Below are 27,011 nucleotides of genomic sequence, written 5' to 3'. Positions count from 1 at the left end.
GTTACCGCCACCGTAATCACCATCATCGTCGATGCCATAACCACCATCACTGTAACAATATATTTTATTTTATTTTTCATTTAAGTGATACATGATCTTTATGTGTTATCACCGTTAACCGTTTTAGAAAAAGGAAAAAACCGGAAAAAGAGAAAAAATTATAGAAAATCTAATTATGTCAACATCATTGTCATATTCTTAATTTTCTCTTAAAATTGGCTATTACACAAATTAACCCTTGGTTATTTGGATCCAAATATATATTTATTCCGAAGCCTAAAAGAAATTCTTAAAGCTGAATTTTGAAACAAATAAAAACATAGCCTACAATATGAGTGGGTGACATACACTAATTTATAATTTAAAGCTGCATGTCCTTGTGTCAAATAGCCGGATATTACAATTGACCAATATGAAAACAAATAAAAAGTACTAGTGCCCACTCCCCACACACCACACATCAGTAGAGAGAGAGAGAGACCAAACCAAACACAATAACCCCTTAAAGCATGAAAGATCCTTGTTACTCGTCATTATCTTTTGCTATTTATTTGCCTAGATTAAAAGACAATGAGGGAAGAGAGAGAAACAGGAAATAATGTATTATCATGGCCTCTAATCGGAGAGAAAGAGAAGAAAAGTAGTGTAAAAGAAGAAGTGAAGAAGCAGCTATGGCTATCGGGTCCACTAATCGGCGTCAGTCTTCTTCAGTTTTGCCTTCAAGTCATCTCTGTCATGTTCGTCGGCCATCTTGGCTCTCTTCCTCTTTCTGCTGCCTCCATCGCCACCTCTTTTGCCTCCGTCACCGGCTTCAGTTTCCTCGTTAGTTTTTTCACTTTCACTTTACATATATCTCATATTGATTTCTACTTAAGCATGTATCTTAATTTATTGAAATTTGATCATAGGAAATTAGCGAATTCTAAACTGATTGGCTAAAGGGTAACTTTATTTCCTTTCTTATGCACCTTTGGATTTTAATCTACCTTTTAAACCATTAAAGTTATATATTATGGACATATCAGGTCACTTTGTTTGAATATTCAACTTGCGTATGCATTTTTGCTACCACTCCTTTTGAATTTTAATAACGACAAAAACAATTGTCATTTTACGGACAAAAGTAAAAACGCCAAGCTATCAAAGTCTTCTTAAAACATTGTGCATAAATTTTTTCCCCTTTTCCTACTTAAACTTGAAGCCAATATGTAACATTAAAACAGTGAAAGATGTCATTATATCAAAGTTTAATATTCACGTATTTGTTTACAAATTGCGTTAACAGAAACTTGTGAAGCAAGAAAACTACACTAAATCCACCATTTTTCATTTCCTCATGAACAGATGGGAACAGCAAGTGCGTTAGATACCCTTTGTGGCCAATCATTCGGAGCAAAGATGTATGGAATGTTGGGGATACAAATGCAAAGAGCAATGTTTGTTCTTACACTACTCTCTGTTCCTATCTCCATCATTTGGTTTAACACAGAACACCTTCTTCTCTTCGTCGGACAAGACAAATCCATTGCTACACTCGCTGGCTCCTACGCAAGATTCATGATCCCAAGCATATTTGCCTATGGTCTACTTCAATGCTTTAACAGGTTTTTGCAGGCACAAAACAATGTGTTTCCTGTGGTCATCTGCTCTGGAATCACCACCTGTCTTCATGTCCTCCTATGTTGGGTCTTGGTTTTGAAATCCGGTTTAGGTTTTAAAGGAGCTGCTGTGGCTAACACTATCTCGTATTGGCTTAATGTCGTACTCTTGTTCTGTTACGTAAAGTTATCGCCTTCTTGCTCACTGACTTGGACCGGTTTCTCTAAGGAGGCTCTACACGACATCCTCCCTTTTATGAGACTAGCTATTCCTTCTGCACTTATGGTCTGGTAAGTGGTAAGTAAAAAAAATAACAAGAGATAACAAACTTTTATAAATACTCTCAAATAATTTCTAAAATAACATTTAAAAGTTAAAAAGGCTTTTATATAATATTTGGGTTTATGTTTAGTAATCAGTGTTTATGGTTTAGTATTTATGGGATGGTGGGATTAGAGTTTATAATTAAGAGTAATTTAGTTTTTTCCCCTAAAAATGAGTGCTATTTTTGAGATTTTGTCTCTTAAATACTAAATTTATGATATTTAAAATGTATTGTATTGGAGAGTTACCCGGAATAACTAGTCTGCTTGCGGTCAACGGGTCAAGAACGCCTTTTTGTTCACAAGTTAGATTTGTTTGAGTGCAGCTTAGAGATGTGGTCCTTTGAGCTTCTGGTTCTCTTATCAGGACTGCTTCCAAACCCGGTTCTCGAAACTTCTGTTCTCTCAATCTGGTAAGAACAAAACTTATAACTGAATATATTTATCTTCCTAATCCAAGAGTATTTAGTTAAATTTTGGGAGTAACTAAATTTTGTTTACGTGCAGCCTTAATACAGCAGGAACAGTATGGATGATCCCGTTTGGGCTTAGTGGTGCTGCAAGGTAATTAAACATATATAACCCAAATCACGTAACCTTAATATCAAACTCATTATAAAACTATATCGAATTTCCTTTAAAATACTTGCAGTACGAGGGTGTCAAACGAGCTAGGAGCGGGGAATCCAAGAGTGGCTAAGCTTGCGGTGCGTGTGGTCATTTGCATCGCAATCGCAGAAAGTATAGTGATTGGATTGGTTTTGATACTGATAAGGAATATATGGGGAATGGCTTACAGTAGTGAACCGGAAGTAGTCACCTATGTAGCCTCATTGATGCCGATTCTGGCCTTAGGCAATTTTCTTGACAATCTTCAGTGTGTTCTCTCAGGTTCCTTTTTTTCTTTGCGTACAAGTAGAGACACTTGGTTAAGTATGGTTATTGCTAATTAATTTTTTTCTGGTTTAATAGGGGTTGCCAGAGGATGTGGATGGCAGAAGATAGGAGCATTCATAAATCTTGGATCATATTATTTTGTTGGAGTACCTTCAGGCTTGTTACTTGGTTTTCACTTTCACGTTGGTGGTCGGGTAAATTAAAATTAAATCAACTCAAATTTCATAACCTTTTCTCCAAAATAACCATTAATTTTAACTGTAGTAATCTAAAAGAAAATGTGATAATCATTTTGATATGAAGGGCCTTTGGCTTGGAATCATATGCGCATTGGTTGTTCAAGTTATATGTCTTTCACTTGTCACCGTCTTTACGAATTGGGATGAAGAGGTAAGAAAAAAGCTTTGTTGTTCACTTACTGTTTTACCTATAACTAATATATGATAATTCTGTAATTTTAATGGATAGGCCAAGAAAGCAACAAAAAGAGTCGAGTCTTCTTCAGGTGTGAGGGATGCTCCTCCAATGGATCCATAATTGTTGTCATTCTGCTCTTCTTTGGCTTGGCCTATCTCACTCTTCGTCACTCACGGCCAGCTTCTCTCTGTTTTGTTAACTCTCTTTGTTATTTGTGTTTCATCATCCAAAAGCACACTCACTCCCTCACTCTTTGTTCTCACTTGTGTATAATCATAACACAAGCTCACACTCTCTCTTTACTCTCTAACGTTTCATCACTCACGGCCAGCTTCTCTCTGTTTTGTTAACTCTCTTTATTACTTGTGTTTAATCATCCAAAAGCACACTCACTCCCTCACTCTTTGTTCTCACTTGTGTATAATCATAACACAAGCTCACACTCTCTCTTTACTCTCTAACATTTTTTTTTTGTTTGTATAGAGAGAAGAGAGAACACTTTGTATGTCTACATCTTTTAAGTTTTTAACTCTTTTTCATTAATTCTTCTTCAAACACAACCATACATACTTATAGTAGATTTCTCTACTAACTCCACTTACTCTCCCTTACACTTATAGCTTTACCTACTCCCACTTGTCCATGCCTCTATATTAGGCCATAGACTAGTTCCACAAGCAAACTTATCTTATTCTAACAAATTCAACTTAACTTAGTTAGCTTTGCAACTAACTAGATATCTTATTCTTCTTGTTGTGTAACTTCTAGTTACACAACCAAGTTTTCTTCCTTGACTTCTTGTTCTTCCTCCTTTCTTGCTTTTCACGTTTCTTCTTCTTCTTCCATTCCTTTGCAGCTTCTTCTAGGCTACTCTTCTTATTCTTCTTTTGTAGTATTTAATCAAAGGTTCAATCTCAATATCCCCCCCCCCCCCACACAATTTGTGATATAAATTTTATCAAGTTTGCAGTTTTGCAAATATCTTCAAAGTTTCACTTTTTTTTTTCCAAATTTCTTAGTTGTACTGACCTCGAGAATTATGTTATGGTTGTATCAGTTATATTCAGTTTTCTACAATTATTTCTCATCTAACCATGTAATAATGTAGTTAATTCATGAAATATATAATTTTTATGGATCCACAAAGCCAATATTAACAGAAAGTTAAAGGTAATACTTGTAAACAAGCATCACAATTTTTAATAGAATTATTATTTTTAATAGATTTTGTTTTGGGCACCAATTCAAAATTTTCAAACCCCCCCCCCCCCCCCCCCCCCACACACACAATTTGTGATATAAGTTTTATCAAGTTTGCAGTTTTGCAAATATCTTCAAAGTTTCACTTTTTTTTTCCAAATTTCTTAGTTGTACTGATCTCAAGAGAATTATGTTATGGTTGTATCAGTTATATTCAGTTTTCTACAATTATTTCTCATCTAACCATGTAATAATCTAGTTAATTTATGAAATATATAATTTTTATGGATCCACAAAGTCAATATTAACAGAAAGTTAAGGTAATACTTGTAAACAATCAAACAAGCATAACAATTTTTAATAGAATTATTATTTTCAATTTAAATCACAAATATTTTTAAAATTATTATAATAATATGTGCATACTTGTAAACAAGCAAACACGTTTAGAATTTTATCTCCATTACTATTCTTTTTTTTGGATTTTTAGCAGTTTTACTAAATTTCACTCAGTTATACAACCATAAAAACACAAACATTAAAATGTATATCATGAACTGCTATGTGTTTTCCTCTTGAAGCTGCAGAGGAAAACACTTATACACAAACTTTTCTTTGAACCAGAGTGATGAGAGTTTTAGCATTTTGCATTTCCATGTGGAGTTTTCTACAATCATTTCTCATCTAACCATATAATAATAGAGTTAATTTTATGAAATATACAAATTTTAAAGTATTAGAAGGACAATATTAATAATGTAATCCTCAAAGTTGTTCACAATTATTAGAATTATACATGTATACTTGTAAACAAACAAACAAGTGTATAATTTTATCTTCAAAGTTGTAGAGTACGTTATAATTGCATTAACTTGATAGAAGTTCAAATTACATGTAATACCGAATCCCTAGAACTATGACAACATGGATTAAACAACAACCTACAACTATCCTTCCATTATTGGTTCCTTCAGTTCTCATGGTCGCTTTGAGAAGTTGAAGCTCTTCTTCTAGCAAACGAACTTGGTAGTCCAACTGTTGCATCTCATACTTGAATGCCTCATGGAACCATCTGAAGACATGATTTTTGTTCATAAGCTACAAAATAGAGAAATTAATGGCGGTTTAGACAACGTGAAACACTAATAACTAAAACTGAATGTTTTTTTTCATTTGAGTCGCATGGCAACATCGATAATATCGGCAGTAAGGGTTTGGATCGGATTTGGAGATGAGCTCGATGACACCTGAACCGCAGTAACACCTAATAGGGATCCCTTGAGTTTTGACTCTTGTCCAACCACCACTCGTGGAAGAGGAACCCGATGATTGCTCATTATGTAGAGAGAGAGAGATGAGATGAGTTTATAAAATTATTATAATATTTTGAATAAATTATCTTGCGCATGATATTTGTTATACAGTCTGACTTATATCTTTACTCATAAGTTTATAAAATTATTATTATATTTTGAATAAATATATACACTTTCAACATATTTCCGCTTTTAGTTTTTTTACAAAATTTTTACTTCTATGACTTTATATGATTTCGTTTCCACGTACCCGGTTCTGATTTCATGTAATATAAATTAATACTTTAGCTCTAAAAAATAGAATTTTAGTTAGATGTAAGTCATCTAACTAAAATGTAAGAAGAACAAAAGAAAATGAGTAGATTTGTTTTCTTTATTGAGTTAAAAGGAGAAAAAAAATCAAAAATGGAAAAGGTAAGAAAAGAGAGGTACGGAGTTCTTTTTTCGCTAAATTTTTTTTAATTCAATATTGTTTATCAAACACAATAACATAAAATTTGATATGATGCACACCGTCAACAGAGCCAAAACAAATTATTGAAAAACAATCTAACCCGTTAGAAAATATGATTTGACAAATATGACAAAAAAAAATCATTGATGAAGTCCAAAACAAAATTTTTGGATGTTGCCAATACATTGATATCAAAATGATCTTGTTCCGCGCTTTTTAACAATTGAAATTGTTTCCAGCTTCACAACGGGATGCAATCACTTCCATTACCTGTTTTTAGATGAAAATAGATCTTTTTATTTGGTTTAAATGGTTTCGGAAGAGATCCCTTCCGAAACAAATTATATGGAACTCTGCGAACAATTTCGATATCCGTCGACAATCTGCGATAAACATTACAACGAAGATCAGAACAAAACGAATATATATCTGATTTAAAAAATCGTCGGAAAATAAAAATATTCCAAAAAGTTTAGAAAAACACAACCAAAATGAAGTCATAGTAATTGCTGACAAAAATAAAATGAAGTCATCCCTTATATACTAATTGAGAAATATTACACATTGTTTTGTAGCCACGTGTCACCATGAGAATGAAATTCAGAATTCTTAGATAAATAGGTTGGTCCATCTTATTTAGATTATACTTTTTATTAAACTAACTATTCAATTGATAAATAGTATACAAAAGAATATTCTCGCACTTTCCTTAAATAAAAACTACGGAATTGCCTAATATGATTAACATATATATGATAATCAATAATTATGAATAATAAATATTTGATAATAATTTTGTATCTTAGCTTTTTTTTTTGTTTAATTTTATATTATTAAAAGATATTAAACAACCACATTAATCATATAATAAAAAAATTCTTATATGTTGTATTTTGAATTTATAAAACGACTATAAATTACTAAAATCGTTAAATGCCTCACACTAAATTTTTGTGATCAATGGTTTTACTTTTGTTTTGTAATAACAAGATACAAATGATCATAAATCGTATGAATATGAAGTATCATTTACCAGATATTCATATTATATATGTTTTAAAATTAAACATATAACATAGAAAAATAATTAAATATGATAATTTCTAAATTTGTATTGAAAAATTATTGAAACCTTAGTATTTTAATTTTGAAATTTGCATTAAAAAAATCGTCATTAGAAATTTTGTGCTTATCATATGAGTATGAATTCTCAATAATAAATATTTATATTAAAATATAATATCTATGTTCATGTCATTGAAATTTAGTTATATACCTTATAAAATAAATAAAATGATTGTTTTGATTTATCAAAAAAGTATTGTAAATAACAAGATGTATTGTTTTGATTTATGAATTTACTCTAATTTAATTATATACATAATACGTAAATAAATATAAATAAATAATAGTAGATAAAAATTAGTTATATATATAAAATTTATCCTGCGCAATTGCGCGGATATTAAGTTAGTAGTAATAAAATAACAGAAAAACTATTAAGGCCAAGTCCAATCGAACGCTATAACTGTAAAATAGTGCAACATTTGCAGTTTTCTCTCTCCAACCACACGGTAAAAAGAACTGTATTTTAGTGTGATTCCCTTTTCAGCTACAGTGTCATACTATATTTGGTGTTGCACTGTAGCAACGGCAAACTTTTTTTTTTTTTCAAAACTGTTTATTTATATATTATTTACCTATAATTTATGTATCTTATTATTTTTATAACTGGATATGATATTTAAATAAAGTAAATACGTCATATTTGTTTTGTTATCTTTTAAGTTTATTTAATATAAAATATTAATTTATTAAAAACAAATAAAAACTAGTTGAAAATATATAACAAAATTTAATTTAAACACTGAAAATTAAAACTAAAAAAACAGCATAAAAGATAAAACTGCATACAATCAGATAGCATAATCTAGCTTTTGTAAAGTTTTTTTAATTCTTAAATTTTGTATAATGTACTCTAGCTTTTATTATGTGTTTTTAATTGTTAAATATAAGAGTTTGTTTTAATAATAATATTTTAAGATAAATTTTGTCATGTAATATATTTATATTTAAATTAGAAATATTTTTTAAAAAGGTGAAATTAAAATATTATTTAAATTAATATTGTTTTAGGGCCAATTTGTGAAATAACCAAAAAAAAATCAAAATTAGATTTTTAGAGAGAGGGATGAGAGCTAAAAAATTATTACTAAACAATAAAAAACTAAGAAAATCTTGTTTAATAATATAATAATAAAAAATATTCCTTTTAGTGTAATATTTGGTGTTGTGGTTGGAGAGCTAAAAATTTTTAATGCTAAAACTACATTAAAATAGTGTAATCTTGACACTAAAATAGTGTCATGGGTCGGAGATGTCCTAAACGAATTCTAGCACCGGTGCTACAAAAGCCATTGGCGCGGACACAAAATAAATCTTTCTTCTTGGTATTATTAAAAAATATATATAAAAAGAGGTTCACACACAAACATGGTTTGGTTTGATTCAAAAGCCATCACGCCCAACTCACCACACAAAATGGTGTGCGCACGTGGGCACATTTATTTATTTATTTTTTTTTATCCGGCCTTTTTCCATATATGTAAGTTATTTTTCCCATTGACTATAAACAAAAGTTCATCAAACCATAAAGACACTAATATACTGTGAACTAAAAAGTAAAGTTTAGAACCAGAAGACAAAAAAACTGCAATTCAAAATTATTTTTTTCTCCGCGTGAAATAATGCAACAGACGTTAAAATGAAGAATAAGAAACACAAATTTAGATGAATCATATGGGTTATTATGAGAACCCGATCTTGGATCCGGCGTACGGCTGAGAGAGAAAGTAGATCCGATTTTGGGTTCGGCGTACGGCCGGTGCGTGAGCGAGCGTACCGTCGCTGGAACCTTTCGTTTTCCTTTGAGAAAATTCCCCTGCTTCTCCCTCGCCTCCTTTCCCTATCGCCTTGTCGGAACTCTGGTCTAGGCCTCATCCGTCGTCGTCATCTCGGGGAGTGAACCGACATCATTGGTGGCGCTGCGTCTGGAGTAACGACGCGATCGTGTGGAGGGTGGGTGTGGTGAAGTCGGTTTGTTAGATTAGATTTCGATTCCGGGAGGTGGAGGCTTCTAAAGCTCCATCACTGCCGATCTTGTTTCCGGGAGGTGGAAGCTTTCTCAGTTCTGCGTTGGCCGGCTTTAGTCTCTAGGGGGTGAAGGTGTTCTTTGCCTTGCGTCACTGGCTCTTGGTCGCCTAGTTTCATTTTAGAGGTTTTTATCTTTGTTTTTGCGGTTTCGGGTTGGTTTTGATGGAGGAGCTTTCGTCGGAGGATGATTGACGCTCTCCAATAGTTTATGGTGATGGTTTGTGCGAAGTTTTCTTCTCAGTGTTAGTGATTAATGGTGGCGGATGAGATCTCGTCTTTGCGATTGATGCTCTCCGATAATAGAAGCACCTGATTTGAAGGCGTTTGCGGTGATGATGGGGTGGAGCTGACGAGCTCTGATGTGTCCCGGTGGATCGATCGATGGATGTTTCACCGGGGGTGGCTTGAAGGGGGGGGGGCGACGTCGTGGCTTGAAGCGATGGTTCACGGGGACGGCGGCGACCTTTCGGTTTCTAGGGTTTCTTTAGTTAGGCTTGTAGGCCTTGTGTATGTATTTTAAATTTGTTCTTAGTGATGAGTTTTGTATTTTTTAGGCTTATCCCTTTAATTAAAAAAAATATTGATGGCAAAAAAAAAGAAAGATGAGTCACATGGGATTCCAATGATGAATCAGCTATAATCGGTCCCCATCCCAAATGGCATATGCAGTTCATAAGGCTTGGTCAACTCTTGGCAAAGTCTAATATTTTCTTCTTTTTTGACTAATATTCATCCATATGAAAGGTTTACATTAAGAATTTAACTAATAAAGAAACTAAAAATAGCCACCAGACAACGTTATGAAAGTTCTAGAAATATACTTACATTTTATTTGTAATTGAACAGATACAACTAAATTATGTTGTCGTTGTTGTCAATAATTAAGATTTACTAGCGGCAATTTGTTAGTAATCTATTCTATTAAAAGAGAAGTAATCTTAATAAATCTACTTATAAAGGTTGTTTAGACTCTTTCATTTTTTAGTCCAACCTATTATATATAATTAAATCTTATAACCAACCTATTTTATAACAACCAAATAAAAATCTCCTACATTTAAATAAAACATATTACTGTTTATTGACTTTAAATATTATAATCTAAACTGTCGATTTATAGCCTTTTAAATATGTACGTAGGTTTTGTATGAACCATTGTTCTATTAGTAATGTTTATATAATATGTTTGTATCGAATGATGGTATGAAATTATTATAAACCAACATTCTACCTCATATAACAAGACTTTAATGAACCATATATTAGATATCTATTATTTAAATGAATCAGTGTTTTCATCACAAAAATATAACAAATTAGTGTTTTCATCAAAACATTTTAACAACTTACATGTTTGGTAAAATGTTCATATCTAAGAGAAAGTTATATAAGAGTGTACATATATTTGAACAAAAAAAGAATACATACAAAATCTTAAATAAATTAATTCATGAATTATATAATTTAAATAAGTTATTTTTTTGACATCATATGATTTTGTAACATAATAATTTACAATATTTTCAAAATATTAATTCACAAATTTTGTATATAATCCAAAGAAAAACCCGCGCTTTGATCTAGTTGCTAGTTATTAAAAAACGAAAATGGACCAATACTCCAATAGTTACTTGAAGGCTTGAAGCCAAAACTCAACAATACAAATTCTGCAAATTAATTTTTGTTAAATTAATACATTTATTGGTTAAATTGGACTGAGTTAAAATATGAAACAGTTCAATAAATAAAAATAATTTTTTTTAAAAGTTTTGAACATTATTAAAATATGAACTAGTGGTTAATATATACAAATTTTATGTATATTTAATTAAAATTTATTTTTTATTCTTTTATTTACATTGTATATATATATGTTTTTATTACACCAAATATTTAATTAAAAACAAAACTTTTTAAAAAAAACTTTATCTTATTATAAATATAAAGAATTTATTTAATTTTTTTGAATATATTAAATTGAATTTTTAATAAATTAATAAAAAGTAATATACCGAGATTGTGCACAATGATGGAAATGATAAATCATTTTTTACATAAAAATAAGAAAGGGAAAAAGGAAAGCGCGTGGGATCGAACTGTGTATACTGATGACGTGGCAAGGGCATGTGGAAAATTGATTGAAAGCTGGACAAGATAACGACGGGAGAGAAAGAGTGGGACCCTTTCGGGAGAGATGAGAGAGCGACTCCCAAATCTCATATCATTCATTATACACAAACACTTTGCTTTTGATTTACTTTTTTTTGTTTTTCCTTCTAAGTTTAATTTAATTTTTCTTTCGAGATCCAAGTAGAGTAGCAGCGGTGTGTGAGTAGAAAATCTTAATGTGATTGTGGGTGAATCTGTAGTCGAAGATGAGAAACAGCGTTGAGACTGTGAACGCAGCCGCTACCGCCATCGTCACCGCCGAGTCTCGTGTTCAGCCCTCGTCTGTTCAGGTATTCTTCAATTCTTTTATTGATTTTCTGAGTTCGAAATGTGTCTCTCAGATCGTGATTCCGAGATCTGTAGCTTTTTGATTGAAAATTATTTGCACAGACTAAGATCATGATTTGTAGATCAGAGCGGGTAAGATTCAGTTTGCGCGATTTACTTTTATTTTCTTGGTGTCACGACTTTGTGATGATCTTTTACTACTTTATATCCTCGTAAAGGTTAAAAAAAAAAAGACACTTGTTTGATAAAGGTAAATTATTGGCCTTTTTCAATCTGATTGGCTTTACAAGGTCATAATAGCATTCAGTTCATGATTACAAAGGTCAATAAAGAGAAGTACTTTGTAAAGTTATGTTCATAATAGTTATTTCAAACTACTTTGGTGAAACAGTAGGGGGAATCTAATTTCTTGGTGTTTTTGACTTTTACAGAAGAGAAGGTGGGGAAACTGTTGGAGCTTAAACTCCTGTTTTGGATCTCAAAAGAACAACACACGGATTGGTAACGCCGTCCTAGTACCTGAACCCATTGCATCCGGAGCTCCGGCGATTTCAATCCAAAACTCAACCACTTCGATAGCACCTCCGTCATCTCCAGCTTCGTTTCTTCACTCTGATCCCTCATCTGTCTCTCATACCCCTGTCGGTCCACTCTCTCTTACAAGCAATACATTCTCCCCTAAGGAACCTCAATCCGTCTTCTCTGCTGGACCATATGCTAACGAAACTCAACCCGTCACTCCTCCGGTCTTCTCCGCATTGATAACCGAACCATCCACTGCCTCTTTCACTCCACCTCCGGAATCTTCACTCCATATAACCACGCCTTCTTCCCCTGAAGTTCCCTTTGCTCAGTTGCTTACATCTTCCTTGGAGCTTACTCGGAGGGATAGCAGCGGGACGAATCAAAAGTTCTCGTCTTCACACTACGAGTTTCGGTCCAACCAAGTGTGTCCGGGGAGTCCTGGTGGCGGTAACTTAATCTCCCCTGGCTCCGTGGTTTCAAACTCCGGTACTTCTTCTCCTTACCCCGGTAAATCACCCATGGTTGAGTTTCGTATCGGTGAGCCTCCAAAGTTCCTTGGTTTTGAGCATTTCACTGCTCGTAAATGGGGATCCAGGTTTGGTTCTGGATCAATCACTCCTGTTGGCCACGGTTCAGGGATGGGTTCAGGGGCATTGACACCAAACGGTCCAGGGATGGTTTCTGGAAACAACACTGCTTGGCCGCAGATCTCTGAGGTCGAGTCTCTAGCTAATTCGGATCATGGGTCTGAAGTCATTGTAGCGGATCACAGAGTCTCGTTTGAGTTAACAGGCGAGGACGTTGCCCGTTGTCTTGCTAGCAAGCTGAACAGATCACATGACAGAATGAACAACAATGACCGGATTGAGAAAGATGAGAGAAGAAGCATAGAGAGATTGTCAGGTGATAGAGAGACCGAGCAGCAGAGGATTCATCAGCTTAGTTCCTCGTCGGTTGGATCTAGCAAAGAATTCAAATTTGATAACACGAAGGAAGAGAATAGTGAGAAAGTCGCAGGAAACAGCTGGAGTTTCTTCCCGGGGTTACGATCTTAAAGTCAGCTAACAAAAGTAGCTTCTTTTACATTACCAAAGACTATATATATAAAAGAACCTATATAACTAAACAAAACCATTGAACATGGCTCAGTGAGATGGTGAAGACAAAGGTAAGAGAGTGGGTTCTGACAACTTATATTATACACTGAATAAATAAGCTAGTTAGCTTTGGTTTTGCAATTGTTGTAAGAACAACCTCTGTACTGATGTAATTAGGAACCTTGGAATATTATTTCATCTCGTTACATTGATATATCGATCGTTGTGAAATAAAAATTATATTTCGTTTCTTTTATGTTAGTATCCCCCTACGTAAGTATTTTGAACTCTCTATAAAAAAGAACTCTGACAAAAACAAGAATCAACTGAAACTGCCGAATTCATAAAAGATTGTAAAAGAAGAAAGATAACAAAAGCTGGGTGATTAAACCGGCTAATACATTATTCTAAAGCTACCAGGAGATAAACCGGTATCAGATAACCAAAGAGATTGAACAACAAAACCCTTGAATTCACTTTTAGATCACGGTTAATCCTACGACCAAACCGAACTAGTTAAACAACAAAAGCTGGGATTGATCTTCAACCAGACTCAATTCTCCTTGCTGGAACCGTAATACCTCTTAAAAGCTCTGGGTAGATAAACCGGGATCAGAACACCAAAGAGATTAAACGACCAAACCCCTAAGTTCACCGCCGACAAAACTTTCCCGGCAAACATCCGCCGCTCAGAAACCGTCCCCACCCCGGTGCCAGACGCTGGAGATTCCCTTGAGAACTCGTCCATAATCCACTCCACGAGAGTAAGGACCCTCCTAGCGTTGTAAACGATGGGTACGAGGATCCGAGCCGGAGAAGAGAAGCCAAACGTGGCCGCTAATCCCTCCATGAAAACCTGACTCGCCAGAAGGAACACGTGCGGAGCAGCTGCGCTCACACCGCGTTTATCGTCCTCGAGGAGTCCTTCGAAGATGTAGCAGATGGGAAGTAAGAGCCCCACGATCCCCGCGCAAGCTACATAGAAACGGAAAAACTTGTTGGTGGAGCTTGTGAGAGGCGCGTCTCGGTTCGGATTCTCGTGTGGAGGGAAGACTACTTTGGCGATGAAGAAGAAGTAGATGAACGTGAGGAGTGCGAATAGAAAATCTATTATTGTGACGAGACCGCTTGCGGAGAGGACGAGGATTATTGCAAGGACGTTTAGTTGCCGAAACGAAAAGAATCCGGTGGTTTTTCCAACAGCGTGATGGTGTTCGTCTTTTGGCAAGGCTATGTCGTTATAAGTCGGACCGACACCTCCAGACATGGTTTCGGGGTTTGTGTAAGGTTCTTTCTGAGAAGAGAAGATGCGTTTTGGTTTTCTTTTGTTCGGGAAAATGTGGCAAGTGAACAGTTTTGAGTGTCGAGGGAAGATAAAAGAGAGGAAAGAAATGGACACGTGGAGGATGAGTGGAAGAGGTTTAGATACGTGGAGGATCGCGCGGAACCGGTGGGTTTGTTTCTCTATTGTCTATTTTGGCCCTGTTCGTTTGCTTACCTAAGTGATTCATCTGGATGAAGATGCAAATTGATGTTCGTTTTGTGTATTATAATGCTATATCAGATGGATCACTTAGCTGAATTTTTAAAAACTCATCTCAAATTCTCACCCAAATGAAGCTGAGTCTTGATAGTGCATCTGGATGTAGATATCTCCTTCTAGTTCAATTCAAAATGATAAATGACAAAAATGACCTTTTAAAATCAAAATATTATTTTCAAACCGTAAATTCTATTTTTTTTGTATATACATTTTTTCTCTATAACCAAAAAATGCATTTTCTCACAAAAACTGAAAAACACACTTTCCCGCCAAAACCACAAGATGCATTTTTCTGCAAAAAAAAACATAAAACACACATTTTTATAAAAACACATTTTTCGGCTAAACCAGTTTTTACTGCACTTTTCGACCAAAACAAAAAAAAACGCATTTTCCCGCCAAGATCCAAAAAACGCATATTCACACCAAAACTCCAAAAAACATTTTCCAGCCAAAACCGCAAAAAGCATTTTCCCGCCAAAACCGGAAAAAACGCATTTTCTCGCCAAAACTGAAAAACACAATTTTCCCGCCAAAACCGGAAAACAAAATTTTTCCGCCAAAACCGGAAAACGATTTTTTTCCCGCAAAAACCGGAAAAATGCATTTTCTCGCCAAAACTGAAAAATATAATTTCACCGCCAAAACCGAAAATGAAATTTTCCCGCTAAAAATCGGAAAACGTATTTTCCCGCTAAAACCGGAAAAATGCATTTTCCCGCCAAAATCGGAAAAACGCATTTTGCCACCAAAACCGGAAAAATGTATTTTCCCGCCAAAATCGAAAAATGTATTTTTCCGCCAAAACCGGAAAAACGCATTTTCCCGCCAAAACCGGAGAAACACATTTTCCCGCCAAAACCAGAAAAATGTATTTTTCCGCCAAAACCGGAAAAATGTATTTTCCTGCCAAAACCGGAAAAATGTATTTTCTCGCCAAAACCGGAAAAATGTATTTTCCCGCCAAAATCGCAAAAAAAAAACTTTTCCCGCCAAAATCGTGAAAAAAAACTTTTCCCGTCAAATACACTTTTCCCGCCAAAACTTCAAAACACACTTTTTCCGTCCAAACCGCAAAACATATTTTCTGCCAAAACCATAAAAATGCACTTTTTCGCGAAAAACACATATATCCTCAAAAACCACAAAAATATTTTCGGCCAAAACCGTAAAATGCTATTTTTCCACCGTAACGTAAAAAATTATATTTAGTCATTTTATTAACAAGTCCACCTGGATGCAGATGGAAGTTAAAAAATGAAAAGCAAACGAACATAGTTGCATTCAGATGATTCATCTGGATGCATGGAGAAATGAAGAAACGAACAACACCCTGATGGAGCATCTGGATAAGACATTTAGATGGACCATCTGGATGCATCTTCCAGATGTACAAACGAACAGGGCTTTTAAAATGTTAACTGATAAGAGACTAACAACATGTGCAGCATCGGCATACTATAATCAACCTCTCATCTTTATTGGCTCCGATTATAACATGTAATATTAGCTTTGAACTATCATAAATATTATAATTCAATAATATTTACGGTAAATAGGGTAGAAACTATAGATTTGTTATGAAATAACTTACAATTTTATAGTATTGAAAAATTTAAATAAAAGCGAAATTTTATATCTGCATAAAGGAAATAACACTTATATAAGATAAATATTGACAGAGACTGTGTTATAAAAAGAAGAAGGGATGATGTATTACAATTGATCGAAACGATCGTTTATATGGAAGTGAAAAAGAAAAAGTTGTTGTGCGTGTATAGTGACTGTGGGTTCTACAAAGTAAATAATAACACAAAATGTCAAGTTTCGGTGCGTATTATTTTGACGTTGTTTTTTCACGTTTATAACACTTCCCCTTGGAGACCAAAGTCACCATCGTTTCTTGCTTAACGCCTTTGTTGCCTCGTTAAAAACATTTCCAGGAAAACCCAATGGGTAAAACCATAGTAAGGTTAAAAGTGTACAACTACGTAAACTCTCCCTCGAATGAGCAGTCATAGATCCTTCTGATGACGCATTCCAATGTTATGGACATGTTTTCTGAATACCGAAGTCAGAAGTGATTTTGTGAAGAGGTCGGCTGCATTGTCGCATGATCAGACATATCTTACTTCAATCTCTTTCTTCTTCACAAGCTCTTGAGTGTATGAGAAGAATTTCGGATGAATATGCTTCGTTCTATCGCTTTGATATATCCTTTCTTTGTTTGAGCAACACATGCTAAATTATCTTCATATATAATAGTTAGCTCTGTATTTCCGTCAATCCTATTGCTTGAACAGATGTGTCGGCTTATTTATCTTAGCCATACACATTCTATACTTGTTTCATGGAGTGCAATGATCTCAGCATGATTTGAAGAAGTAGCCACGAGCGTTTGTTTCTGAGAACGTTAAGATATAGCAATGCCTCCAATCGTAAAAACATATCATGTTTGCGATCGAGCTTTGTGTGGATCTGAAAGATATCCTGCATCTGTAAAACCGACCATTTGACCTTTTGAACTTCTAGGATAAAACAAGCCTAAATCAATGGTCCATTGGAGGTAACGAAAAATATGTTTACTCTCATTCTAATGTCTTCGAGTTGGAGATGAGCTGAATCTTGCCAAAAGGTTTACAGCAAATGATATATCAGACCGTGTACAATTTGCAAGGTACATCAGCGCTCCAATTGCACTTAGATATGGTACTTCTGAACCAAGTATCTCTTCTTTTGGTATAGTTCCTTTTAAAACGAAATGAAGAAACAACGACAACAAAACAAAAATATTCCGCATGTACACGCCGTCGTATTAAAAATCTCCCAGCTCATTTTGGTGGCGACTAACGAAAATCTTATCCCTTATATATTAAAAGAGAAGCATTGTAATAAATGCATTCACACTATAATAAACACGTGGCAGTCTTACAATGATTTGATAATAAGTATGCTAACACGTTCACACTATATTCATAAATGTGTTCACACTATGTACTTTGCGATTTTTTAATATAAAACTCACATACATGGTTCCAATAAAACTCTGGATTTTTCGATTCGAATAAAAATAGATAACGAATCAAAAGTCATTCTATATATATTATTTTTATTGTTTACGGATAAATCTGAGCAAAATATTCATAAATTTTGATTCGATATGTTATCCATTTTGATTTTAACAAAAAAATCTGGATATTTATAACTTTACAAAACAAATTAAATACTAAAATACAATATCTAAAAAAGAAGCAAATCACAAAAACCAATATTGTTAGGAACATATTTCTAATTCGATCTGTTATATGTATATATATATATATATATGTTATATATATTATACTTTATATCAGTTTTACAATATTTTTATGAATTAAATTTATTATATAAGGTACTAGAATTTTAAAAGTTAAATAATGTTTTATTTTTGTAATAAAATGTTATTATAATTTTTTTCAATTACTTTTAAACTTTATTTTATTTATGGATCAAATAGGATATTCTTTAAAATTCTAAAATATTTCGGATATCTGAATCACCGATCTAGGTGGCTAAAGATCGAATCGACACGAATGCTTCCAAATACTCAGATATTCGATCTGTGCCCACCCATATTTACGGATATAATTTTATTTTTTATATGAAAAAATGACTAATGTTAAGACCTTTTTTATTTTATTTTAAATTAATTTTAATTTTATCTTTCATGTATTATTTTGAACAAAAATGATATTTAATATTAATTAACAATATCTTTATATATTTGTCAACTATTTTTATTTACTTTTTACATACACATACATGTGCACCGTGATGTGAGCACATTGTAACTAAGTATTCACCACAGCTGAAGTATCTAATTTTTTTGAAAATTGAAATATTTTTTCTTAATGCTTCTTTCACTACCGATCAAATTGTAGTGAAATGATTTGTCTTAATAATTTTTTTTTCTTTTTCTTAAACTATTATCTGTTTATAAACTATAATATGAATATCTAAAATTCATAACATAAAAATAAACAAATAATATTAATTTTTGGTTTTTACCCGGAAAAAACCAAAATATCAAACATTTTAACCGAATAAACTAAAGTGAATATTAATTTAAAATAATAGTTATATTTCAAAAGATTAAAAGCCAAAAGAAAAAAACTTAAAACCGAACCGATATCTAGATTAAAAAAATTTAATATTTTTTTGTTAAAAATAATGAAACTAATAATCATATTTCGCACGTTGGGCGGATTATTAAGTTAACTAGCTAAAAATCTAAAAGGCGTACAAATTTCTTATATGTATACGCGATATTTGGACCCATTATGATTGGGCCGGGTAAAGCTAAGAGCATGAGCATTGGTGAACCCCTCTTTGGGGTTCACCAACATTTTTTATTATTTTTTCGTGGGCCCATGAACAGTTATGAACTCGGATATGCTGTTTTCTGCATTAGTGAACCCGAAGAAGGAGTTCATAGGAATAAAATAATAATATTAATTTTTTTTTAAAAAAATGTAAAATATTCAGAAAAGATGAATAAAATATTAAAACATATTATTAAAATTATGAAAACATTTTATCCAATACATTAAAAGTACATTACATAAATTGAGAAATTTTTCTAACATACATAACTTATTTATTCATCTTCATCACCAAACATTTGCCAAATATTTTCCACTAAATCAGCTTTCAAACGATGATGCTTGTCGCCATCTCGAACTTCTCTCCGCATGGCTAACATATCAGGGGTGACATTAACACTATCTCTGCTTCTCGCCTGCGAACTTCTGCTAGACTGTCCTGTCTCAAACTCAGATGTATCAATTGGAGCGTATCCGTCTCGTTCATCCTCTACTATCATATTGTGCAATATGACACAAGCTATCATTACTTTTCCTATCCTTTCCTTGTCCCATTGTAGAGCTGGGTTCCTAACAATTGCAAACCTCGATTGCAATACTCCAAAAGCCCGTTCGACATCTTTTCTGGCGGATTCTTGCATTTCTGCAAATTTCTGTGCTTTACGACCTTGAGGAAGTGGGATGGATTGGATAAATGTTGCCCATGGAGGATAAATGCCGTCGGTAAGATAGTAGGCCATACGATAAGTGTGGTTGTTGACCTTGAACTTCACTTTAGGGGCTCGACCATGTAAGATGTCATCAAAAACTGGAGACCGATCAAGAACATTGATATCGTTTAGGGTACCTGGTAAGCCGAAAAAAGCGTGCCAAATCCAAAGATCTTGTGATGCCACGGCTTCTAAGACAATTGTCGGCTTTCCCGAACCACGTGTGAACTGACCTTTCCAAGCTGTTGGGCAGTTTTTCCACTCCCAGTGCATACAGTCGATGGAGCCTATCATCCCCGGAAATCCCCGTACCTCTCCAATATCGAGTAATCGCTGAAGATCCTCGGCTGTAGGTGTTCGTAGATACTCATCCCCAAACAATTGTATTATTGCATCAGTGAATTTTGCCAAACATAAACGTGATGTACTGTCAGCCATCCGGAGATATTCGTCATACGTATCTCCTGACTGACCATATGCGAGCATACGTATCGCTGCCGTACACTTTTGAAGTGGAGATAGCCCGTTCCTTCCGGTAGCATCTCTTCTTTGCTGAAAGTACGGAACTTCAGTACTTAGACGGTCGACAATGCGAAGGAACAATGGCTTGTTCATTCGAAACCGCCGCCTAAACATATCTTGTGTGTACGTTGGATTATTACTGAAATAGTCGTTGCATAGTCGAATGTGTCCTAGTTCTCGATCTCTTTCAATATAAGCTCGCCTCTTTGGTTTGTTGGTTTGACCATCAATTATTGTATCGATGAAATTATCAACTACTTCATCGACCAATTCATCAAAAACTTCATCCGCTTCATCACTTGATGAGGAAGACATTGTTGATGATATTTATTGTAATATTTTTCCTACAAAAGGCAATAGGGAGGAATTTTTTAATAAACTTTTGTTTTGGGTTTTAACCTTAGTTTTTTGTTTAATATTATTTTGGTTTTAACCTTAGTAAAGTTTTCCATTAAAATTATAAATCAGTATATTTCTCTATTTCTCTTCAATTTTATTTTGGGTTTTAACCTTAGTTTTTTGTTTAATATTATTTTGGTTTTAACCTTAGTAAAGTTTTCCATTAAAATTATAAATCAGTATATTTCTCTATTTCTCTTCAATTTTATTTCGGTTTTAACCTTAGTTTTTTTTTTTTATTATTTTGGTCTTAAACTTAGTAAATATTTTCATGAAAATTATAAATCGGTTTATTTCTCTTGAATCTTTTTTTTTGGGTTTTAACTTTAGTAAATTATAAACCTTTTTTTGGTTTTAAATCTGATAATATAGAATATAGAATTTCATTATTTAAGGATGTGTTCATTACTTAGAATTTTGGGTTTTCAACTTACCTCTGTTGAATGGTAGAGATGATCCGTGGGGTTGAGGAGTAGTAGAGTTGATTCCTTGTGTTGATTGGTGATTCTTGTTTGATTGTTGTTGTGATTCTCGTGGTGTTGGTTGGTGATTACGAGATGGTGAGATAGTTTAGATAAAAGTATGGCTGATGGTAAGATAGTTTTGATAAAATGCATGAATGAGATAAATAGAATGAAACACATAGTCATTTATATAGAAAAACATTGAAGCAAGTAGCATGTGGGTACATACACCCGTGAGTACAAAAGCAAAGCTGTGGGGACATACCCTTAATTTGATACATAAAACGAGTGTAGAAAGTTGAAAAACACTACACTCTCCCGTGATTCCATCTTACATAACCTACCACTACAACCACCTACTACTACATTACCACCCGTGACTTGATTTGATACATAAAGAAACAGAGACCTGCAACCATCCACGCATCCTCCTCCTTGAACCCGTGACCTACAAAGCACAACAGTTACAATATCAATATACATCAAGGAAAAGATTTAAACACAAACATCATACACTGCATTTCCTAGCAACCTACTATAAATTTCAAAAAAAAATAACCACTCACCAACTTAAAGCAATTCAGATATGAGTTTGTTTTTTAGAGCAAGCTCTTGATCTGTAAGTGTATCAGCGTTTTTTCCTAGCAACCTATCAAGTATTTTCTGTTTGGATAACATATTCTTGGCTGCTAGAATGGTTTCGATCTGATCAAACGCTGCTTCATTGCCATGCTTCTTGCGTTTTGCTGCTTTGCTAGCCTTGACTCCGGGAGGTCTAACATCTTCCTCGCGACCCACCTCATCCGCAGTTTCCTTCCTTTTCTCCTTTGCACCATTTGATGTCAGACTGTGTGATCTCTATTTTTGATCAAACCGAAGCTCCCTCCAACAATGTTCAAGAATGAACTTGGATTTGTAGTCATTAAAGAAGATGTCATGAGCCACCTTCATGACATCATTCTCATTATGTCCACTCGCCTGCTCCTTCAGAGCAGCTTCATGACATCCCACGAACTTACACACCTGCTCATTAATCCTTCCCCACCTCTGCTTACATTGACTCCACTCCCTAGGAATAGAGCCAACGAGCAGAGGGCTAGCATTCAGGTACTCCTCTATTCTCTTCCAAAATGCTCCTAGCTTCTGCTCATTACTGGTTATTGGATCTTTGCTGGTGTTCAACCAAGCACTGATCAACACCAAATCTTCTTTGGTTGTCCACTTCCTCCTTTCCGGAGGTTTAGGAACCTCAGAAGATCCTATTTCTATTGGCTGAGTGGTCTGGGAAGTAAGCAGGTTAACAAAGCCGGGAGAGTTTAGGGGAAAAGGATCCATTTTGGTTGAGTATTGAAGTTTTTAAGTTTTCGTTTCTGTTTTAAGATGTCGATTAGCTAGGTTTTTAAACTACTTTTGGGTTTGAAAGTACAAGGAAGTAAACACCTTCTAACCACTAAAAATTGATGACACTTAACTTAACTACACAACTACTTCACACAGACCATTCAATAAACATCAAATCAGGTTTTCAAATTAATTATTTCAAGTTTAAATTTAGTTCTGGTTCAGTTGAAGTTTAAATCCAAGTTCACACAGACCATTCAAAAATTGATTACACTTAACTTAACTACACAACTACTTCAGTTCTGGTTCAGTTCAAGTTTAAATTCTACTACTACTCTAACCTACTCTAGTTCAAGTTCAAATTCATTAGGCAACAACTCTAGGGATAGTGTGGTTACCTTTGTGTTTTCAGTCGAAGCAGCATTTCTCCAAGTGATCCACCTGCACGGTCAGGTTATAAACCTTCCCAGTGAGCCTATCAACCTCCACAGTGAGGGCTTTCACCTCTGCCTGTACAAGGAAATGACAATGAGATGGTGTTAGTCACGGTATAAAATATAAGAAAAAAATTACAAAACAAAATTCAAAAGTGGGAAGTCAGATTACCTCCAGACTCTTAATCTTATTATTCACTTCCGGCAGCCACTTGATCACCGCCTCCACCTCCTCCACACGACTTGTGAGCCGTTCGATATGCTCCTGCACACCAATGACCCAAGGCTGACGATAATGAAAACCATCAGCCTTGGTAACAACACATAAACTATATCAGATTGTTAATTAAGAGACAAAAACAGAAGACATAATTTAAAAGACAAGAACCCGTTTTTTACCTCGTAGTTTATGCAGGTGAAGAAACGCTTGCCGGGGAGAGTGTCGTATTCCTCCTTCCCACGAACCTCGTGAATTATACTCCCACCACAGGGACACCTCGTCGGAATCCCGTGTTCTGAATCACACACGTATGAAAGCATATCGATGTGCTCATTTCTTCTCTTTGTGTCTCTTATCTCTGCTTCGGGATCCATCTGTATCAGGAAAACAAATAATTAGAACAGAAGCAACCGAGAAACAAAAAAAAAAAAATTGAAAGACTAACTAAAAACCCCCAAATCCAATTCAAATCCACGATGAACAAACAATAAAAGAAATCCGTATGTTGATTTAAACGAAGAAATTAAAACCCCCTTTTAGATTTCAAACCCTTACACGAAACCCCCAAATTGAAATGAAATCCACGATAAACGAACCCTAAAAGGAAACCGTATGTCGATTTTAACCAAGAAATCGAAACCCCCTTCTCGATTTACAACCCTAAGACGAAACCCCCAAATCGACATCCTTAACCTAGAAACCTCTCGAGATCAAATCGAAGCTATCTCGTCCCGGAGTGATTGAGACTCACCTGAGAGCGTTTACGAGTGACTCCGACGACGAATTGATCGAGAAAATCTCCGGCTCTGGACTCCGACACGAAATCGCCTCAGAGACGGAGAAACCCTAGATTTCGAAGAGAGAAGAGAAAATGGGATCTTTCACGCGATACCCTTTTTTCTCACTCAACACGCGAGATCGCGTAGCCATTCCCTCTGCGCCGCGTGGCATGACCCCGTATCATACGGGCTCACTTGGAAGACCCGGTTCACGGGTTGAAACCCATTTATTCATTTCTTTTAATCGAAAAGGCCTATGATACCGAGCCCATGACTCTCTCATAAACCCCCGATGCGGGTGGTCTAAGCATGCGCTAGAAACCTCTGCGTCTTTCACCGACTCTATCGTCGCCGGTTGAAATTAATCGGCTTCCTCTCTCTCTCTCTCTCTCTCTCTCTCTTTCTCTGCTGAATTGAACAATGGTGAGCCAAAGGCAAAGACTTGCGCGGAAGCTCACCCGGAGCAGTTTCCAAAACCAGAACCAACGTCGCCAAAGGATCCCGACAAGAAGAAGAGCTTGTTCAAGAAAAAGAAACCTGATCCCATGAGAAAATGCTCCTCCACGAGGCATCCTCTCCGAGTTCCTGGTATGAAACCTGGCGAAGGCTGTTATATCTGCAAGTCCAAAACCCATATTGCTAAGGTCTGTTGTAACACCCGTCTCCTCCTTTCTCGAGACCGACGTGTTACTAACCGAAAAATACCAAATTAAACCGATTTATAAAACCGAATAAAATGTCAAACATTTTAATCAAATAATTTCTAAATAAAACAAGTTTGTAATTTAAAACAAAATACATTAAATCAAAAAGTTAACTAAAACCAAAATAAAATACAATGATCCCAAGACACCAATTCGTCCACATATCCAACTACTCGTCATGCTCACCTGCAAAGGGAAGAAAGAGGGGTGAATAACAGGGGAGTTACTCCGTGAGGTATGGGATGCTAAACCGCAAACCACTAACTCAGTACATAGCACTATGACCATGTAGGCATAGCTCTAGCACGAAACAAACACAGTGTCTAATACACCACATAAAACATCCAATGCGCTGATAGTACATGCTACTCTATGCACCCCGCATTTCCTCATAAGGATATATGTATATCTCTAGGCGTACAGTAGTCCATCTCTGCACTCCTACAATCTGCGCGTCGGCGACTGATACAAACGTCTTTGTACCCCCGCAATCTCACTGCTCGTCGGCGGCTTACACAAACGTCTTTGTGCACCCGCAATCACACTGCTCGTCGGCGGCTTACACAAACGTCTCTGTGCACCCGCAATCACACTGCTCGTCGGCGACTTACACAAACGTCTTTGTGTACCCGCAATCCACACAAATGGACTTATATATTTATATACATATATATAGCAGTTTTAACATCACTCAATTCATTCAATTGTTGAATCCTCTATTATCCTATTTTCAGTTTAACAATCAATAATAATAATAAACAAACAAGACTCTCAAACAGACTCAATTCACAGAGACGGATCATGTTTCGAAACTAGACTTTCCATGATAGTAGTACTAAACTAGCTCGGGATTTAACGGAATAGCCCTCACCTTTGCCATATTGGAGAAACCAAAAAAAGGATCTGAAAGCAACAGAGTCTCGGCCACATCTTGGCACATCAATAAATCAACGGAGGTCCACCATACCTCTCGGATAAATATAAAAGTGAAAATAATTAGGGCTTGCAAAACTTGCTGCGCAAGAAACAAAAAGGGCAAGGCGCTTGAACCTTCACTTCACGGATTGTATTAGAGTCCCACATCGTGTGGGATGATGGTCCTTGGGCAATATATAAGTGTATGGGTAAACCTCCACTCTTGAGCTAGTTTTTGGGTGTGAGTTAGGCCCATCACTAATATGGTATCAGAGCCCATGGTAAAAGCCCAGCAGATGATTTCCCATATAAACAGTTTCCTACTTATGTAGCATGTACAAATGGCCCATCTTGCTGTGGTATGTCCGAGATGTTGGACTTGGGCTGTTTCCGATTGGACCGTTTCCCATCCACATCTCGAGAGGGGCTATTAGAGTCCCACATCGTGTGGGATGATGGTCCTTGGGCAATATATAAGTGTATGGGTAAACCTCCACTCTTGAGCTAGCTTTTGGGTGTGAGTTAGGCCCATCACTAATATGGTATCAGAGCCCATGGTAAAAGCCCAGCAGATGATTTTCCATATAAACAGTTTCCTACTTATGTAGCCTGTACAAATGGCCCATCTTGCTGTGGTATGTCCGAGATGTTGGACTTGGACTGTTTCCGATTGGACTGTTTCCCATCCACATCTCGAGAGGGGCTATTAGAGTCCCACATCGTGTGGATGATGGTCCTTGGGCAATATATAAGTGTATGGGTAAACCTCCACTCTTGACCGTATTAGTGATGGGCCTAACTCACACCCAAAAGCTAGCTCAAGAGTGGAGGTTTACCCATACACTTATATATTGCCCAAGAACCATCATCCCACACGATGTGGGACTCTAATAGCCCCTCTACTCGCGACGGCGGATCTCTTGACTCCTGCGATAGGAGCCATGTTCATGTCTCTTCTCACGGTCTACACCTCTTGGTTCTGATGCGTGACGACCTCAAGGAAAAGGCTACGGATCTTTGATAGCGGCGTCGATGCATCACAGCTCCTTGACATAGCTCCATGGCTGGTGTGATGAGGTTTCCCTTGAGATGATCGTGCATCACTGGTGGTATATCTCTCCAACGTCACAGCGGCTCTCAAGAGAAGAAAAACATCACTTTAATTATATAATTAGGTATGA

The 27,011-nt window shown here is 35.4% G+C and overlaps 4 protein-coding genes and 1 long non-coding RNA gene across 5 annotated transcripts; 2 read left to right on the top strand and 3 right to left on the bottom strand.

The window, feature by feature from the left end:
* The first annotated feature begins 457 nt into the window (after positions 1-457).
* On the top strand, positions 458-3,558 carry LOC106405622 (protein DETOXIFICATION 16). The gene is made up of 8 exons (XM_013846141.3): positions 458-822; positions 1,345-1,889; positions 2,249-2,335; positions 2,430-2,486; positions 2,575-2,813; positions 2,895-3,013; positions 3,123-3,209; positions 3,288-3,558. Exons 1-8 carry the CDS (start codon positions 571-573, stop codon positions 3,354-3,356), a joined length of 1,455 nt encoding a protein of 484 aa, XP_013701595.2. The 5' UTR covers positions 458-570; the 3' UTR covers positions 3,357-3,558.
* An 8,017-nt stretch (positions 3,559-11,575) lies between these two features.
* On the top strand, positions 11,576-13,689 carry LOC106406548. The gene is made up of 2 exons (XM_013847241.3): positions 11,576-11,818; positions 12,248-13,689. The coding sequence occupies exons 1-2, from the start codon at positions 11,735-11,737 to the stop codon at positions 13,394-13,396; spliced, it is 1,233 nt and encodes a 410-aa protein (XP_013702695.2). The 5' UTR covers positions 11,576-11,734; the 3' UTR covers positions 13,397-13,689.
* Positions 13,690-13,763: 74 nt separating this feature from the next.
* On the bottom strand, positions 13,764-14,799 carry LOC106406549. The gene has a single exon (XM_013847242.3). It carries the CDS (start codon positions 14,703-14,705, stop codon positions 13,992-13,994), a length of 714 nt encoding a protein of 237 aa, XP_013702696.1. The 5' UTR covers positions 14,706-14,799; the 3' UTR covers positions 13,764-13,991.
* A 4,822-nt stretch (positions 14,800-19,621) lies between these two features.
* LOC125578969 lies at positions 19,622-20,889 on the bottom strand. The gene is made up of 3 exons (XM_048742131.1): positions 20,286-20,889; positions 19,721-20,189; positions 19,622-19,625 (listed from the first exon to the last, which is right to left on the bottom strand). The coding sequence occupies exons 1-3, from the start codon at positions 20,887-20,889 to the stop codon at positions 19,622-19,624; spliced, it is 1,077 nt and encodes a 358-aa protein (XP_048598088.1).
* A 285-nt stretch (positions 20,890-21,174) lies between these two features.
* Positions 21,175-26,506, bottom strand: LOC106368156. Its single transcript, XR_007317118.1, has 3 exons — positions 23,612-26,506; positions 23,177-23,522; positions 21,175-21,885 (listed from the first exon to the last, which is right to left on the bottom strand). It is a non-coding gene; the product is annotated as an uncharacterized LOC106368156 (long non-coding RNA).
* Positions 26,507-27,011: the final 505 nt, after the last annotated feature.

This window comes from Brassica napus, chromosome A10 (assembly GCF_020379485.1).
Source record: "Brassica napus cultivar Da-Ae chromosome A10, Da-Ae, whole genome shotgun sequence".
Classification (NCBI taxonomy): domain Eukaryota; kingdom Viridiplantae; phylum Streptophyta; class Magnoliopsida; order Brassicales; family Brassicaceae; genus Brassica; species Brassica napus.
Note: the sequence above shows the minus strand (reverse complement) of the source record. Positions and strands in the feature narration are given on the sequence as shown.